Source organism: Pseudophryne corroboree, chromosome 12 (assembly GCF_028390025.1).
Source record: "Pseudophryne corroboree isolate aPseCor3 chromosome 12, aPseCor3.hap2, whole genome shotgun sequence".
In the NCBI taxonomy this organism is placed as follows: domain Eukaryota; kingdom Metazoa; phylum Chordata; class Amphibia; order Anura; family Myobatrachidae; genus Pseudophryne; species Pseudophryne corroboree.
In genome coordinates this window covers 11309496-11328258 of record NC_086455.1, presented here as the reverse complement: position 1 = coordinate 11328258, position 18763 = coordinate 11309496, and the positions used below count along the sequence as shown (strand labels likewise).

The window sequence follows — 18763 nt, the reverse complement described above, 5'->3', positions numbered from 1 at the left end:
CCCATTAGCCGCGGCCCCCGGAGGTGGTGAACTGAAATGTGGGAAAAGTCGGCAGTTTGGGCTCCCAAACAGCACTTTTCCCCATCACGCCCATTAGTTTAGTCAGGTTTTGCTGCTTTACACAACTACATTCTCTCCAATGGGCCTAATTCAGAGTTGATCGCAGCAGCAAATTTGTTGGAATGAGGGCCCTGGTTTTGCCCGTCTGCTGAGTTGTTCGCTCGCTAGCTACTTTTAGCAGCATTGCACACGCTAGGCCGCCGCCCTCTGGGAGTGTATCTTAGCATAGCAGAATACAGAACGAAAGATTAGCAATTCTGCTATTAAGTAATTCCCTGCAGTTTCTGAGTAGCTCCAGACCTACTCCTAGATTGCGATCACCTCAGTCCGTTTAGTTCCTGGTTTGACGTCACAAACACGCCCAGCGTCCGGCCAGCCACTCCCCCGTTTCTCCAGCCACTCCTGCGTTTTTACCTGGCACGCCTGCGTTTTTTAGCACACTCCGCCCAGAAACACCCACTTCCTGTCAATCACACTACGATCAGCAGAGCGATTGAAAAGCTTTGTTTGCCCGTGAGTAAAATAGCATAGTTTTGTGTAAAATTGCTTAGTGCGTGCGCCCTGCGGTGCATACGCATGCGCAGAACTGCCGGATTTTAGCCTATTAGCAATTCTGCTAAAAATAGCAGCGAGCGAACAACTCGGAATGAGGGCCCATGTGCAGTGCAGGTGGGGCAGATGTAACATGTGCAGAGAGAGTTAGATTTGGGTGGGTTATTTTGTTTCTGTGCAGGGTAAATACTGGCTGCTTTATTTTTACACTGCAATTTAGATTTCAGATTGAACACACCCCACCCACATCTAATGGGCCTTACACACTTGTGATCCGACGGCGGATACGGCCGACGGGCAACCCGGCGGCGGGGGGAGCAGTGACGGGGGAAGTGAAGTTTCTTCACTACCCCCGTCACCCGGCTTCATAGCAATGAAGGCAAATATGGATGAGATCGTCCATATTGGCCTGCATGCACAAGCGACGGGGCTCCAGCGATGAACGAGTGCGGGGCCGCGCATCGTTCATCGTTGCTGCCTCCACACTGAAAGATATGAACGGTATCTCATTCATTAATGAACGAGATCGTTCATATCTTTCAGTTTTATCGCCCAGTGTGTAGGGCGCATAACTCTCTCTGCACATGTTACATCTGCCCCCGCTGCAGTGTACACGGTTTTGCCCAACTGCTAACAAATTTGCTGCTACGATCAGATCTGAATTACCCCCGATAAGTACAATAATTAAAAGGTACCCAAAACAGAAGAGAGCAGTAGTATATGTGTGCCTGGGTTACACCGGGAGAGAACAGTAGTATATGTGCCTGGGTTACACCGGGAGAGAACAGTAGTATATGCGCCTGGGTTACACCGGGAGAGAACATTAGTATATGTGCCTGGGTTACACCGGGAGAGAGCAGCAGTATATGTGTGCCTGGGTTACACCAGGAGAGAGCAGTAGTATATGTGCCTGGGTTACACCGGGAGAGAGCAGTAGTATATGCGCCTGGGTTACACCGGGAGAGAACAGTAGTATATGTGCCTGGATTACACCGGGAGAGAACAGTAGTATATGTGCCTGGGTTACACCGGGAGAGAACAGTAGTATATGTGTCTGGGTTACACCGGGAGAGAACAGTAGTATATGTGCCTGGGTTACACCGGGAGAGAGCAGTAGTATATGTGCCTGGGTTACACCGGGAGAGAGCAGTAGTATATGTGCCTGGGTTACATCGGGAGAGAGCAGTAGTATATGTGCCTGGGTTACATCGGGAGAGAGCAGTAGTATATGTGCCTGGGTTACACCGGGAGAGAGCAGTAGTATATGTGCCTGGGTTACATCGGGAGAGAGCAGTAGTATATGTGCCTGGGTTACATCGGGAGAGAGCAGTAGTATATGTGCCTGGGTTACATCGGGAGAGAGCAGTAGTATATGTGCCTGGGTTACATCGGGAGAGAGCAGTAGTATATGTGCCTGGGTTACATCGGGAGAGAGCAGTAGTATATGTGCCTGGGTTACATCGGGAGAGAGCAGCAGTATATGTGCCTGGGTTACATCGGGAGAGAGCAGCAGTATATGCGCCTGGGTTACACCGGGAGAGAACAGCAGTATATGCGCCTGGGTTACACCGGGAGAGAACAGTAGTATATGTGCCTGGGTTACACCGGGAGAGAACAGCAGTATATGTGCCTGGGTTACACCGGGAGAGAGCAGTAGTATATGTGCCTGGGTTACACCTGGAGAGAGCAGTAGTAGATGTGCCTGGGTTACACCGGGAGAGAGCAGCAGTATATGTGCCTGGGTTACACCGGGAGAGAGCAGCAGTATATGTGCCTGGGTTACATCGGGAGAGAGCAGTAGTATATGTGCCTGGGTTACACCGGGAGAGAACAGCAGTATATGTGCCTGGGTTACACCGGGGGAGAGCAGTAGTATATGTGCCTGGGTTACACCGGGAGAGAGCAGTAGTATATGTGCCTGGGTTACACCGGGAGAGAACAGCAGTATATGTGCCTGGGTTACACCGGGAGAGAACAGTAGTATATGTGCCTGGGTTACACCGGGAGAGAACAGTAGTATATGTGCCTGGGTTACACCGGGAGAGAACAGTAGTATATGTGCCTGGGTTACACCGGGAGAGAGCAGCAGTATATGTGCCTGGGTTACACCGGGAGAGAACAGCAGTATATGTGCCTGGGTTACACCGGGAGAGAGCAGCAGTATATGTGCCTGGGTTACACCGGGAGAGAGCAGTAGTATATGTGCCTGGGTTACACCGGGAGAGAGCAGCAGTATATGTGCCTGGGTTACACCGGGAGAGAGCAGTAGTATATGTGCCTGGGTTACACCGGGAGAGAGCAGTAGTATATGTGCCTGGGTTACACCGGGAGAGAACAGCAGTATACGTGCCTGGGTTACACCGGGAGAGAGCAGCAGTATACGCGCCTGGGTTACACCGGGAGAGAGCAGCAGTATACGCGCCTGGGTTACACCGGGAGAGAGCAGCAGTATACGCGCCTGGGTTACACCGGGAGAGAGCAGCAGTATACGTGCCTGGGTTACACCGGGAGAGAGCAGTAGTATACGTGCCTGGGTTACACCGGGAGAGAGCAGCAGTGTACAGTATGTGCCTGGGTTACTCCGGGAGAGAGCAGTAGTATATGTGCCTGGGTTACACCGGGAGAGAGCAGTAGTATATGTGCCTGGGTTACACCAGGTGAGAGCAGCAGTATATGCGCCTGGGTTACACCGGGAGAGAGCAGCAGTATATGTGCCTGGGTTACACCGGGAGAGAGCAGCAGTATACAGTATGTGCCTGGGTTACACCGGGAGAGAGCAGCAGTGTACAGTATGTGCCTGGGTTACTCCAAGAGATGTGGGTAACAGTGTTTGTAGTAAAGTACACTACACAAGTCATACACAATATAGTACTTTAATGAACTATCATATACATTAGATAGTCTGTGTCTGGACTATATTACTAATAAATACTAAGTCGCATTTACCATGTTAAACACAGACACAAATACAAAATAAAAGTACTATTTAGGTTCAATTAAATACAAACATTCCATTGTCTTCCCCTTTACAACACGGGAATCTGCTTTCCTGCTGAGGACTGATTGCACATACACAATAAATACAAGTATCAGCGGGGGGATCAGAAAGGACAGCGCGTCTCCTGACAGCTGCACCCGCCTATAGGGGGTCATTCCGAGTTGTTCGCTCGCAAGCTGCTTTTAGCAGCTTTGCACACGCTAAGCCGCCGCCTACTGGGAGTGAATCTTAGCTTATCAAAATTGCGAACGAAAGATTAGCAGAATTGCGAATAGACACTTCTTAGCAGTTTCTGAGTAGCTCCAGACTTACTCCTAAACTGCGATCAGTTCAGTGCTTGTCGTTCCTGCTTTGACGTCACAAACACACCCAGCGTTCGCCCAGACACTCCTCCGTTTCTCCAGACACTCCCGCGTTTTTCCCAGAAACGGTAGCGTTTTTTCGCACACACCCATAAAACGGCCAGTTTCCGCCCAGAAACACCCACTTCCTGTCAATCACACTCCGATCACCAGAACGAAGAAAAAACCTCGTAATGCCGTGAGTAAAATACCAAACTGCATAGCAAATTTACTTGGCGCAGTCGCACTGCGGACATTGCGCATGCGCATTAGCGACTAATCGCTCCGTTGCGAGAAAAAAATACCGAGCGAACAACTCGGAATGACCCCCATAATGCGATCTGCATGGTACCCGTCTGCAGGATCACTCTCCCTGTACCCGGCCTCTATCTCCCATCGTTCCTCCTCCTAAGTGTGCGGAGGCATAAGTGCAAAACGTGACTGGATCTGCGCAAGGAGGGATGCGGAACACTTTTCTGTGTTAGAATAGCGCAAATTGCACCAGACACATTTACATTAATCCCTGCAGCAGTCGTCTTTATAGGACTTTCCCCCAAATTCCTATTAAACAACAGTGGCCCTCATTCCGAGTTGTTCGCTCGGTAATTTTCTTCGCATCGCAGCGATTTTCCGCTAATTGCACATGCGCAATGTTCGCACTGCGACTGCGCCAAGTAAATTTGCTAAGAAGTTTGGTATTTTACTCACGGCATTACAAGGTTTTTTCTTCGTTCTGGTGATCGTTGTGTGATTGACAGGAAGTGGGTGTTTCTGGGCGGAAACTGGCCGTTTTATGGGAGTGTGCGAAAAAACGCTGCCGTTTCTAGTAAAAACGCGGGAGTGGCTGGAGAAACGGAGGAGTGTCTGGGCGAACGCTGGGTGTGTTTGTGACGTCAAACCAGGAACGACAAGCACTGAACTGATCGCAGATGCCGAGTAAGTCTCGAGCTACTCAGAAACTGCAAAGAAATTTCTATTCGCAATTTTGAGAATCTTTCGTTCGCAATTCTGCAAAGCTAAGATTCACTCCCAGTAGGCGGCGGCTTAGCGTGTGCAATGCTGCTAAAAGCAGCTAACGAGCGAACAACTCGGAATGAGGGCCAGTGTCGCAACGCCTCTGTAAAAGCATTTACTGTAGTCTATTCTGGTATTGTGTCGGCCGTAGGCCGGAGCCTGTCCTAGTTACCCTGTAACAGCATAGCTGCCGGGTACTTCAGGCTGGAGTACACAGGTCAGTAGCTGTTATGGGTCATTGGCCAGAGGAGTGTTTGGCAGATGCACTGACAGCTCTATACCGCTGCCTGTCATCCCCACCGCTGCCTTCTGTCTCAGACACTCACTTCAGCCTCTGCAGACCGCTGGGCTTGGAATACACCAGGCCTATCCCCAGTACGAAATTATATCTACACTCATCCATTTTATATTACATCTGATACAGGATAAAGTACCGTAAATATAATAGGAACAGCTAAAATCACGACTTAACGCAGATTGCTTACAGCTCTAGCAGCCGTGCTTTTCCTGAACTACAAATCCCATGATCCTTTGGAAATCAGGGGCAGGGACTTAAAATATAAAATACATCCTATTAAAAAGGAGGATTTACTTTTACCGCATTTTTTTTCTATAAACGTTCAGCAATGCAGATAGACACATATACACTTACGTGCCTATAGGAGGGCTGGCCTCCCACCGGGGGGGGGGGGGGGGGGGGCACTGGGGCACGAGGCACTTTAGACTAGCTTGGTTGCGGCTGCGAATGAAGGTGTGCGCCACTTTGACAAGATAAAACAAAATGTTTTACGTGGAGCAGGGCAACGCCGCCCCCAATAGGTGAGATATAAAAAATAGTAACAGGCCTGCACTACTTAAACCACCAATAATGTATTGCTATATACTACGGATTGTAGAGTATAAGACTGCTCTAGCTAATGTAAGGCTCGTTGAGCATGATGGGATTTGTAGCAGAAACCATAAAAAATTATTTGTACCCGATTCTAAAACTTTTTCCAAACTTTCCGTCCTTATGTTTCGTATAGAACATTTCTACGAAAGCAGCTTTGAGCGCCACCCAGTGGTTGACTAGCGGAACAGCTCCGGGACAACACAAAGCCTTCCGCTTTCATAATGAGTGTAACAAAAATAACCCAGGATTTCGTTGTTCTCTCGCTCTCTAAAGTGCAACTTGCAGTAGGGAACAAAGGGCTGTAATGGGGAACTGAAGCGTTCGGTGTCTACATTACAGAAAATTCTCCTGGAAACAACCTAAAAAACATTTAGGGCTCACTTACAAAAATGAAACATCATTAGTTAAAAAATAAAAATAGAATACATTGAGCGGGACCATGGCGGAAGTCAGAGTTTAAATATTTCATCCTCGTGATCCCTGAGGGCGGTGGATCGCGTGGTTACGGTGAGTGGGAGGGGCCCCAGCAGGGAGCGTTGCTGAGTTTGCGGCGAGGCCTCTCCTGTGCGCTCGTTGATTTGATAGCCGGAGGCTACACACTCTTCCGAGGATCTGCGCGGGGGAAACAAATCATATGTAAGTTGCAATTTACATTAGTGACTGGAGGGATGCGTGATGGGCACGCTGCTTGTCCCACACCCACTGGGCCTGATTCAGACCCGAGCGCTGAGCATATTCACGCAGTTGCCCGATACTTTCAGTACTCAACATGATGCACCTGATGGTTACCGTGCAGACTTTTTTGGGCATTCATGGAGGGTAACGGGGGGTTGGGTAAGCCCATGTGGGATTAATGCTGGCAGTGGCTGCGTTTTACAATGCACAGCCGCTCCCACAGAGGGAGACGGGGAAACTGCACATGCCATAAGCAAGCTCTAATGGTGCGTCTACAGACACTGCCGGTGGGAAATGGGATATGGAACTGGCATAAGACCCCCAGAACCAGGCCCGGTATTGTCTAAGAGGTGCCTGTTCAACACTGATGTGGTTTTGTGAGAGTTACAACATCAGGATGTTACACTAAGAATATTGTGTTACGCTCTGTGACTGACAAATCCTCCTTCTATTGACGACTCGCATTTCCTTCCCTCTTTCTCTCCACACCCAGACTAACAAAAGCTATTTGTACATCTTTAAAAAGGGACTTTTATTCTAATTAAAACCGAAACCTACAGTTTAGAATGTTTTATTGCTTTGTCTAAAGATCTCCCCCTGCCCCACACCATTCACGCTGTCCCCTCCCACGTCACCTAGCTCACAGGTAGGTACTCTGAGCTGACAGAACCTACAGTATGTGCATCCCACTGACCCATAGCAAGAAGCCATACGCTGGGCTGATAACCCTAGAGGTATCACAGAGGAATGAGGCACTTTACACAGACTGGGTTGGGAGCGGAGTCGGTCATTTAGAGGGCTGATCCAACACTTGACCTCAGAAGTCACTCAGGTCTTTTAGCGGCCATGTTGCCAGATTAAAGCACAATGTGGAGTCAGCCACTGAACCTACATTCTGAGCAATGAGGTACAAAGTGTCTCATGCCTCAGTCATATCCCAATTCCCAGTGTTCTGATTCTCACAAATATTGGTTTAAGCCAATTACATTTTCAGGACAGTTTAAGATTTTATGCGTGATGAATGTGCTGCCCATAAATGTATTTTCTTTACACATATCCCCACATTACACCCCCTCGCCCATCACAATGAATGTAATACGCCTACCACTGCCTCTGAGTAATGTTCCCAGTATAACAGCTCACATCTGTTTGGTTGCTATGGGTTACAGCACATGCGTTCTACTTGCGCCCAGAAATCCGGGACCTCTGTCAGTACTTACAGGGTCTCCACCTCCCGAATCTTCTTTACCGCCGCTCTCTTAGACACACGGATCCTGGTGTCCAGCTTGCTCATGAAGTCGCTGACCGACACCTCCTCCTTGCGGGCGTCCTTAGCCGTGCTGCAGCGCTGGTGCCTCCTCTCCGGCTGCCCTGCTGCCGCATCCGCGCTGGTCTCGTCCCCGGCACCCAAATCCTCCTCAGAATACATCCCATTGGACAGCTCCGGTGGCTCTACGGGGACCGGGATACTGAGATACTGCTTCAGGAAGATGGAGTCATTGGTGTATAACCGGTTGGCCCGCTTGATCTGCTCCATCTATGGAGGAACACAAAGTGGTGATTAGATTGTACCACAGAACAGAGAATTCCCCCTCCCATGCCCCCCCCCCCATACATACACCCGTATTGTATTATAGCACAGTATATGGGGGTACAGGACAACACAGGGATGGGATAAGGGAGCGGAACCCTGACAGAGTCTCATTTCAAAGAATAAGAAACGGAAAGTAACAAATCTGGGAGCACAAAACGTATTATTATTTATATCTATAGCGCCGACATGTTACGCAGCGCTGTACGGTGCGCAGTAATTACGCTGCCATGCACTGATACGTTATAAAGCAGAGGAAACATGAAAGTGCCTCCGCCGAGGTGGATTCTGGCGTATACCGTACTCACGGTGACTCCATATTTCAGCGACAGACCCGGCAGCGTGTCCCCTGGCTGGACCAGGTGTTCCACCTTCCGCATCCTAGCCGGTGAGTACGGCGACTGGACCAGGCTGCCGTAGGAGCGCGCCCTGGTGCCACGGAGCAGACCGGAGTCCCCCGTCCTGGGAGGAGACGCCATGGGTCCTGCAGGAGACACAGACAGGACACAGTGAGGCTCACATGATGTGCATGCCTGCAGTGCCACAGCCTAATTACATTACACTGCAGAGCACGAGAGCAGATGAAATGATCTGCATCACATGACTACAGGGGGGAGGGGGGGGACACTCACCCCTCTCATCACTTCCCATTAGCAGGACAGTGACAGCAGGATCAGCCGGCAGGAAGCCTGGAAGCCCCTAGCAATGCATGGGCATGTCAACAGCAGCTGGACAGAGGTGACAGAAACGGAGCATGATGGGATGTGTAGTCCCCAGGGCGCCCAGCGGCCGCTGTGCGGGGACAGGGGAAGACTACATATCCCGGCGTGCACTGCGCTCCGGCCAAGGCAGCTGCGTAACGTGCGAGACAGAGGCGTGCGCAGAAAGGGAACTACGTCTCCCGAGAGGCTTTGCGTGTGGCTACGGCGGCCGGCGGAGGTCAGCCTCAGCTCCCAAAATGTCGTTCAAACGGGAAGGGAACGATGGCAGCCAGCTGAACGTTCTGAAGGTGAGGGAGAGGGGCAGCGGGGTATCTCAGGCAGGTCTTGTACAGGGGGAAGGGTGGCACTACAGGTCTCAGCATGCCCTGAGCAGCTAGCTGCTGGGATAGGGGGCAATAAGCCCTATCCTCTGTCTGGCATAGAGGCACATGCTGGGACTTGTAGTTCCATAGCAAGTAGCTTCACAAAGATCAATCTGGGTCATTTACCTCTAAAACGGGACATGTTTTCCGGATTCCCCCGGCCAGTAGGACAGAATGAGTTAAGCAGTCATTATTTAGGTAAGGAGTTCTGGAAAACATGCACTGTGAGGGGAAGGGCTCAGGGATAGCCAGAATGATTGGCCTGTGGGGGCAGATGGTGGTGATTGTTTTATAGTTGGCTGAAAATGCGTTTGTGTGTCGTGTAAAACCTGTAGCGCTCGCGATCTGCACCGGTGTCTGGTACTGCGTGTAGTTCACCTCCGCAGTCCCCGGCGTTTCCATGGGTAACGGAGCTGATAAGAAAACACTTCCCCAACCCAACCTCCCACCCCCAAACAAACACACACATACACCCCTCAGCTGCGTATGTTACTAGGGGTAAGGCAGTGAGTGGTCTCCAACCTTAATTGGGGTGTGAGCTACTCGAGAAAAATTAAATCTGAGGAGCTACTAAAGTTTTTGAAAAAAATCTGCTGTACTGGAATGGTCGCTGGCGTTCTCTCAGTGTTAATGCTGGCCTCGTGGCCAGTGGCGTAGCTATACGTTGTGCACTTTCCTGCCAAAACCAGTTTCTGGCGCCCCTCCCATTGCTATATTAAAAGTAAACGCTCCAAAAAGAGGGCGTGGCTTCCCTGCAAGGGCCATGATATTGCAGGAAAAGACTACCTTATACCCCAGTTTTGCAACCTGCTTGCCCAGACATTGGCCACCATAGGAAAAAAAAAAACTAATTCATGTCCCTCACATTATTTGTTATTTTTCCTCCTTATAGTAATGCCCCTGGCACATTATTCCACACACCGCAATGCCCCTGACACATTATTCCACACACCGCAATGCCCCTGACACATTATTCCACACACCGCAATGCCCCTGACACATTATTCCACACACCGCAATGCCCCTGACACATTATTCCACACACCGCAATGCCCCTGACACATTATTCCACACACCGCAGTGCCCCTGACACATTATTCCACACACCGCAATGCCCCTGACACATTATTCCACACACCGCAGTGCCCCTGACACATTATTCCACACACCGCAATGCCCCTGACACATTATTCCACACACCGCAATGCCCCTGACACATTATTCCACACACCGCAATGCCCCTGACACATTATTCCACACACGCAATGCCCCTGACACATTATTCCACACACCGCAATGCCCCTGACACATTATTCCACACACCGCAGTGCCCCTGACACATTATTCCACACACCGCAATGCCCCTGACACATTATTCCACACACCGCAATGCCCCTGACACATTATTCCACACACCGCAATGCCCCTGACACATTATTCCACACACCGCAATGCCCCTGAAACATTATTCCACACACCGCAGTGCCCCTGACACATTAATCCCCACACCGCAGTGCCCCTGACACATTAATCCCCACACCGCAATGTCCCTGACACATTATTCCACACACCGCAATGCCCCTGACACATTATTCCACAAACCGCAGTGCCCCTGCCACATTATTCCACACACCGCAGTGCCCCTGCCACATTATTCCACACACCGCAGTGCCCCTGACACATTATTCCACACACCGCAGTGCCCCTGACATTATTCCACACACCGCAGTGCCCCTGACACATTAATCCACACACCGCAATGTCCCTGACACATTATTCCACACACCGCAGTGCCCCTGACACATTATTCCACACACCGCAATGCCCCTGACACATTATTCCACACCCCGACACATTATGCCACACCCCGCAGTGCCCCGACACATTATGCCACACACCGCAGTGCCCCTGACACATTATTCCACACACCGCAGTGCCCCTGACACATTATTCCACACACCGCAATGCCCCTGACACATTATTCCACACACCGCAATGTCCCTGACACATTATTCCACACACCGCAGTGCCCCTGACACATTATTCCACACACCGCAGTGCCCCTGACACATTATTCCACACACCGCAATGCCCCTGACACATTATTCCACACACCGCAGTGCCCCTGACACATTATTCCACACACCGCAATGCCCCTGACACATTATTCCACACACCGCAATGCCCCTGACACATTATTCCACACCCCGCAGTGCCCCGACACATTATGCCACAAACCGCAGTGCCCCTGACACATTATTCCACACCGCAGTGCCCCTGACACATTATTCTACATACCGTAGTGCCCCTGACACATTATTCTACATACCGTAATGCCCGTGATACATTATGCCACCTACTGCAATGCATGTTATGCATTATACCACACACCGTAATGCCCATTACACATTATGCCCGACAGTAAGGCTTCTAATTAATTTTAAATGACCTGCTCGTTGTCAGGGATCTCGTGCTCATTGCCAGGGGTTTCATGCAAACAGAAGCCTTGTAATATCACTGCTGAAGCTAACCCAGACTAAATGCTGCTATCACGCCCCGTTTGGAGGGTCCGTATAGCGTTGGGTGCGTGTTCCGTCACACTCCATGCAGCTGCTCAGGGGCAAAGATGGAGGTATTGGCGCCATCAGCTCTCCCGCGTACGGCCGCGCACAGCCGCAGCTATTTAGAGCCAACACAAACTGTAAAGTTACATTGTGCTCCAATATGCTCCATCAGTAATATACGCCTGACAGTCAAATTATGCTCCAATATGCGCCATCAGATAACACATGCGTTGTGCTAATTATTGCAGCAATCACCTCACTTTAAATAAGTGTGGTGATGGCTCTGTGCGGCTGCTCAGGGGTGGAGGAGGTACTGTAATGGCGCAGTCAGCTCTCCAGTGTGTGGCCACGCACAGCCGCATACAGCCGCGCACGGCCGCACATGCACACACTCCGCGAGTCCCCTTCCATGTTAATATGCCGGGCGAGCTGCGCTGATTACAGCGGCGAGCGTGCTACGGTGTTGGCGACCGCTGGGGTAAGGTTATGTCTGACTTCTACACTTTCTATTCTAGTACTCCCTTCCGCATAGCTTACGTATAAGCGCAGTGTAATTCTAAATGCAGGCAGACACATTATACTGTCTGAAAACATATGTTCAACTCCAAATTGGCGTTTGATGGGGGTAACCAGAGTGGGCACAAAACACGTGTGCTAGGTGTAATGGACTGAAACCCCCCCTAACATATTAACCTGTCTTCATTCATCCAGAAAAGAAGGGTGGCAGACCTGCTGGCCAGCTACATACCGAAGGATGAGGCCCTGCTTATTAAAAATGGAAGGTACGTAACGCGTCATGTAGGAAGTGTGTAGCGCTGGTAACCATTCCACAATGCACGTTTTATTCACTCCTCTGTTGATTACACATGAGCCTAAACCGTCCCTTCTGCTGCTGTTTTTACTGTCCTGTGACATAAAGAAAATGAACGGTCACCAGGAGTGCGCTGAGTGTTACTATTTTTACATTTTATTTATAAGGCGCCACAAGTGTTTTGCAGCGCCGTACAGGGAGACAAAACTTAGTTTCTCTGACGTCCTAGTGGATGCTGGGAACTCCGTAAGGACCATGGGGAATAGACGGGCTCCGCAGGAGACTGGGCACTCTAAAAGAAAGATTAGGTACTATCTGGTGTGCACTGGCTCCTCCCTCTATGCCCCTCCTCCAGACCTCAGTTAGATTTCTGTGCCCGGCCGAGCTGGATGCACACTAGGGGCTCTCCTGAGCTCCTAGAAAGAAAGTATATGTTAGGTTTTTTATTTTACAGTGAGACCTGCTGGCAACAGGCTCACTGCAACGAGGGACTAAGGGGAGAAGAAGCGAACCTACCTGCTTGCAGCTAGCTTGGGCTTCTTAGGCTACTGGACACCATTAGCTCCAGAGGGATCGACCGCAGGACCCGTCCTTGGTGTTCGTTCCCGGAAGCCGCGCCGCCGTCCCCCTTACAGAGCCAGAAGCATGAAGATGGTCCGGAAAATCGGCGGCAGAAGACTTCAGTCTTCACCAAGGTAGCGCACAGCACTGCAGCTGTGCGCCATTGCTCCTCATACACACTTCACACTCCGGTCACTGAGGGTGCAGGGCGCTGGGGGGGGGGGCGCCCTGAGCAGCAATAAAAACACCTTTGCTGGCAAAATAATCACAATATATAGCCCCAGAGGCTATATATGTGATAATTACCCCTGCCAGAATCCATAAAAAAGCGGGAGAAAAGTCTGCGAAAAAGGGGCGGAGCTATCTCCCTCAACACACTGGCGCCATTTCCTCTTCACAGTGTAGCTGGAAGACAGCTCCCCAGGCTCTCCCCTGTAGTTTTCAGGCTCAAATGGTTAAAAAGAGAGGGGGGGCACTAAATTTAGGCGCAATATTGTTTATACAAGCAGCTATTGGGGAAAATTCACTCAGTGATAGTGTTAATCCATGCATTATATAGCGCTCTGGTGTGTGCTGGCATACTCTCTCTCTGTCTCCCCAAAGGGCTGTGTGGGGTCCTGTCCTCAGTCAGAGCATTCCCTGTGTGTGTGCGGTGTGTCGGTACGGCTGTGTCGACATGTTTGATGAGGAGGCTTATGTGGAGGCGGAGCAGATGCCGATAAATGTGATGTCGCCCCCTGTGGGGCCGACACCAGAGTGGATGGATAGGTGGAAGGTATTAACCGACAGTGTCAACTCCTTACATAAAAGGCTGGATGACGTAACAGCTGTGGGACAGCCGGCTTCTCAGCCCGCGCCTGCCCAGGCGTCTCAAAGGCCATCAGGGGCTCAGAAAACGCCCGTTACCTCAGATGGCAGACACAGATGTCGACACGGAGTCTGACTCCAGTGTCGACGAGGTTGAGACATATACACAATCCACTAGGAACATCCGTTGCATGATCTCGGCAATAAAAATTGTGTTACACATTTCTGACATTAACCCAAGTACCACATAAAAGGGGTTTTATGTTTGGGGAGAAAAAGCAGCTGGTGTTTTGTTCCCCCATCAGATGAGTGAATGAAGTGTGTAAAGTAGCGTGGGTTCCCCCGATAAGAAACTGGTAATTTCTAAAAAAATTACTGCTGGCGTACCCTTTCCCGCCAGAGGATAGGTCACGTTGGGAGATATCCCCTAGGGTGGATAAGGCGCTCACACGTTTGTCATAAAAGGTGGCACTGCCGTCTTAGGATACGGCCACTTTGAAGGAGCCTGCTGATAAAAAGCAGGAGGCTATCCTGAAGTCTGTATATACACACTCAGGTACTATACGGAGACCTGCAATTGCCTCAGCATGAATAGCGCTGCTGCAGCAGGGTCTGATACCCTGTCAGATAATATTAATACCCTAGACAGGGAGAATATGGTGCTAACATAGAGCATGTTAAAGACGTAGTCTTATATATGAGGGATGCACAGAGGGATATTTGCCAGCTGGCGTCCAGAATTAATGCAAGGTCCATTCTGCCAGGAGGGTATTAAGACCCGGCAGTGGACAGGTGATGCTGACTTTAAAAGGCACATGGAGATTCTGCCTTATAAGGGTGAGGAATTGTTTGGGGATGGTCTCTGGGACCTCGTATCCACAGCAACAGCTGGGAAGAAAAATTTCTACCTCAGGTTTCCTCACACCCTAAGAAAGCACTGTATTATCGGGTACAGTCCTTTCGGCTTCAGAAAAGCAAGGGGGCCAAAGGCGCTTCCTTTCTGCACAAGGGAAGAAGGAAAAGCTGCACAGACAGCCAGTTCCCAGGATCAAAAATCTTCCCCCGCTTCCTCTGAGTCCACAGCATGACGCTGGGGCTCCACAGACAGGTGCGGTGGGGGCGCGTCTCGGGAACTTCAAGGACCAGTGGGCTTGCCCACAGGTGAATCACTGGGTTCTGCAAGTAGTATCACAGGGATACAAGCTGGAGTTCGAGGCGACTCCCCCTCGCCGTTACCTCACATCAGCCTTGCCTGCTGCCCTCGGATATAGGGAGTTAGTACTGGCGGCAATTCACAAGCTGTACTTCCAGCAGGTGAAATCAAGGTACCCCTCCTTCAACAAGGCCGGGGTTACTATTCCAAAAATGTTGTGGTACCGAAACCAGATGGTTCGGTGAGACCCATTCTAAAATTGAAATCCTTGAACACTTATATACGAAGGTTCAAGTTCAAAATGGAATCGCTCAGGGCGATTATTGCAAGCCTGGAGAATTTCAGGGTATCACTGGACATCAAGGATGCTTACCTGCATGTCCCTATTTACCCTCCTCACCAGGAGTACCTCAAAATTGTGGTACAGGATTGTCATTACCAATTCCAGACGTTGCCGTGGGTCTGTCCCCGGCACCGAGGGTATTTACCAAGGTAATGACCGAAAGAATTATCCAGTACTTGGACAATCTCCTTATAAAGGCGAGGTCCAGGGAGCAGTTGTTTGTCAGAGTAGCACTATCTCGGGAAGTGCTACAACAGCACGGCTGGATTCTGAATATTCCAAAGTCGCAGCTGGTTCCTACGACGCATCTACTGTTCCTGGGGATGGTTCTGGACACAGAACAGAAAAAAGTGTTTCTCCCGCAGGAGAAAGCCAAGGAGCTGTCATCTCTAGTCAGAGGCCTCCTGAAACAAAAACAGGTGTCGGTGCATCACTGCACGCGAGTCCTGGGAAAATTGGTAGCTTCCTACGAAGCAATTCCATTCGGCAGGTTCCATGCAAGAACTTTTCAGTGGGACCTCTTGGACGGGATCGCATCTTCAGATGCATCGGCTGATAACCCTGTCTCCAAGGACCAGGGTGTCTCTGCTGTGGTGGCTGCAGAGTGCTCATCTTCTAGAGGGCCGCAGATTCGGCATACAGGACTGGGTCCTGGTGACCACGGATGCCAGCCTTCGAGGCTGGGGGGCAGTCACACAGGGAAGAAATTTCCAAGGACTTTGGTCAAGTCAGGAGTCGTCCCTACACATAAATATTCTGGAACTGAGGGCCATTTACAATGCCCTAAGTCAGGCAAGACCCCTGCTTCAAAACCAGCCGGTACTGATCCAATCAGACAACATCACGGCAGTCGCCCATGTAAACCGACAAGGCGGCACAAGAAGCAGGATGGCGTGGCAGAAGCCACAAGGATTCTCCGATGGGCGGAAAATCACGTCTTAGCACTGTCAGCAGTGTTCATTCCGGGAGTGGACAACTGGGAAACAGACTTCCTCAGCAGACACGACCTACACCCGGGAGAGTGGGGACTTCATCCAGAAGTCGTCAAACTGTTGGTAAACCGTTGGGAAAGGCCACAGGTGGACATGATGACGTCCCGCCTCAACAAAAAGCTAAAGAGATATTGCGACAGGTCAAGGGACCCTCAGGCGATAGCTGTGGACGCTCTAGTGACACCGTGGGTGTACCAGTCGGTTTATGTGTTCCCTCCTCCGCCTCTCATACCAAAGGTACTGAGAATAATAAGAAGGCGAGGAGTAAGAACGATACTCGTGGTTCCGGTTGGGCCAAGAAGAGCTTGGTACCCAGAACTTCAAGAAATTATATCAGAGGACCCATGGCCTCTACCACTCAGACAGGATCTGCTACAGCAGGGGCCCTGTCTGTTCCAAGACTTCCCGCGGCTGCGTTTGACGGCATGGCGGTTGAATTCCGGATCCTAAAGGAAAAGGGCATTCCGGAGGAAGTCATTCCTACGCTGATAAAAGCCAGGAAAGAAGTAACCGCAAACCATTATCACCGTATTTGGCGAAAATATGTTGCGTGGTGTGAGGCCAGGAAGGCCCCTACAGAGGAATTTCAGCTGGGTCGTTTTCTGCACTTCCTACAGTCGGGAGTGACTATGGGCCTAAAATTGGGTTCCATTAAGGTCCAGATTTCGGCTCTGTCGATTTTCTTCCAGAAAGAACTGGCTTCACTGCCTGAAGTTCAGACATTTGTAAAGGGAGTGCTACATATTCAGCCCCTTTTGTGCCTCCTTTGGCACCTTGGGATCTCAACGTGGTGTTGAGTTTCCTGAAATCACATTGGTTTGAGCCACTTAAAACTGTGGATCTGAACTATCTCACGTGGAAAAAAGTGGTCATGTTATTGGCCTTGGCTTCGGCCAGGCGTGTGTCAGAATTGGCGGCTTTGTCATGTAAAAGCCCTTATCTGATTTTCCATATGGATAGGGCAGAATTGAAGACTCGTCCCTAGTTTCTCCCTAAGGTGGTATCAGCTTTTCACTTGAACCAACCTATTGTAGTGCCTGCGGCTACTAGGGGCTTGGAAGATTCCAAGTTACTGGACGTAGTCAGGGCCTTGAAAATTTATGTTTCCAGGACGGCTGGAGTCAGGAAAACTGACTCGCTTTTTATCCTGTATGCACCCAACAAACTAGGTGCTCCTGCTTCTGAGCAGACTATTGCTCGCTGGATTTGTAGCACAATTCAGCTGGCGCATTCTGCGGCTGGATTGCCGCATCCTAAATCAGTAAAAGCCCATTCCACAAGGAAAGTGGGCTCATCTTGGGCGGCTGCCCGAGGGGTCTCGGCTTTACAACTTTGCCGAGCTGCAACTTGGTCAGGGGCAAACACGTTTGCTAAATTCTACAAATTTGATACCCTGGCTGAGGAGGACCTTGAGTTCTCTCATTCGGTGCTGCAGAGTCATACGCACTCTCCCGCCCGTTTGGGAGCTTTGGTATAATCCCCATGGTCCTTTCGGAGTTCCCAGCATCCACTAGGACGTCAGAGAAAATAAGAATTTACTTACCGGTAAATCTATTTCTCATAGTCCGTAGTGGATGCTGGGCGCCCATCCCAAGTGCGGATTGTCTGCAATACTTGTATATAGTTATTGCCTAACTAAAGGGTTATTGTTGAGCCATCTGTTGAGAGGCTCAGTTATATTTCATACTGTTAACTGGGTATAGTATCACGAGTTATACGGTGTGATTGGTGTGGCTGGTATGAGTCTTACCCGGGATTCAAAATCCTTCCTTATTGTGTCAGCTCTTCCGGGCACAGTATCCTAACTGAGGTCTGGAGGAGGGGCATAGAGGGAGGAGCCAGTGCACACCAGATAGTACCTAATCTTTCTTTTAAAGTGCCCAGTCTCCTGCGGAGCCCGTCTATTCCCCATGGTCCTTACGGAGTTCCCAGCATCCACTACGGACTATGAGAAATAGATTTACCGGTGAGTAAAATCTTATTATTGCAGTAAATAAATAAGAGAGATAGAGTACAGGTAACAAAGAGCAACACAATTCTCATACATAATACAGCTAATATGTAAGTAGTGAGGGAGTAACTATCTTACTACTTGGGGCTGGCGGCCATAGATGGAGATGAGCCTTTACCAGCAGGAGAAAGTGTGGAGAGTGAAATGTGTAGAGAAGAGGGCTTTGACAACAAGAGGAAAGAGGGCCCTGCTCTGAAGAGCTAACAATCTAGTGGGGAGGGGCAACAAACAGATGACGTGGTGCAAGCAAGTGCGAGGTAGCCTGATGGTAGGATGTAAGCAAAGCCGAGATGTTCAAGGCATGAGGCAGGGGG

General features: G+C 50.2%; 2 protein-coding genes across 2 annotated transcripts in view; one reads left to right on the top strand and one right to left on the bottom strand.

The window, feature by feature from the left end:
- Positions 1–4857: 4857 nt before the first annotated feature.
- LYSMD1 (LysM domain containing 1) lies at positions 4858–8894 on the bottom strand. The gene is made up of 4 exons (XM_063946983.1): positions 8756–8894; positions 8432–8607; positions 7753–8069; positions 4858–6469 (listed from the first exon to the last, which is right to left on the bottom strand). The coding sequence occupies exons 1-4, from the start codon at positions 8772–8774 to the stop codon at positions 6307–6309; spliced, it is 675 nt and encodes a 224-aa protein (XP_063803053.1). The 5' UTR covers positions 8775–8894; the 3' UTR covers positions 4858–6306.
- Positions 8895–8994: 100 nt separating this feature from the next.
- Positions 8995–18763, top strand: part of SCNM1 (sodium channel modifier 1) — a 40877-nt gene continuing 31108 nt past the window's right edge. The window contains exons 1-2 of the mRNA XM_063946981.1: positions 8995–9132; positions 12483–12553. Coding sequence (XP_063803051.1) covers positions 9082–9132; positions 12483–12553 — 122 coding nt within the window. The 5' untranslated portion in view covers positions 8995–9081. The remainder of the gene's footprint in view (positions 9133–12482; positions 12554–18763) is intronic.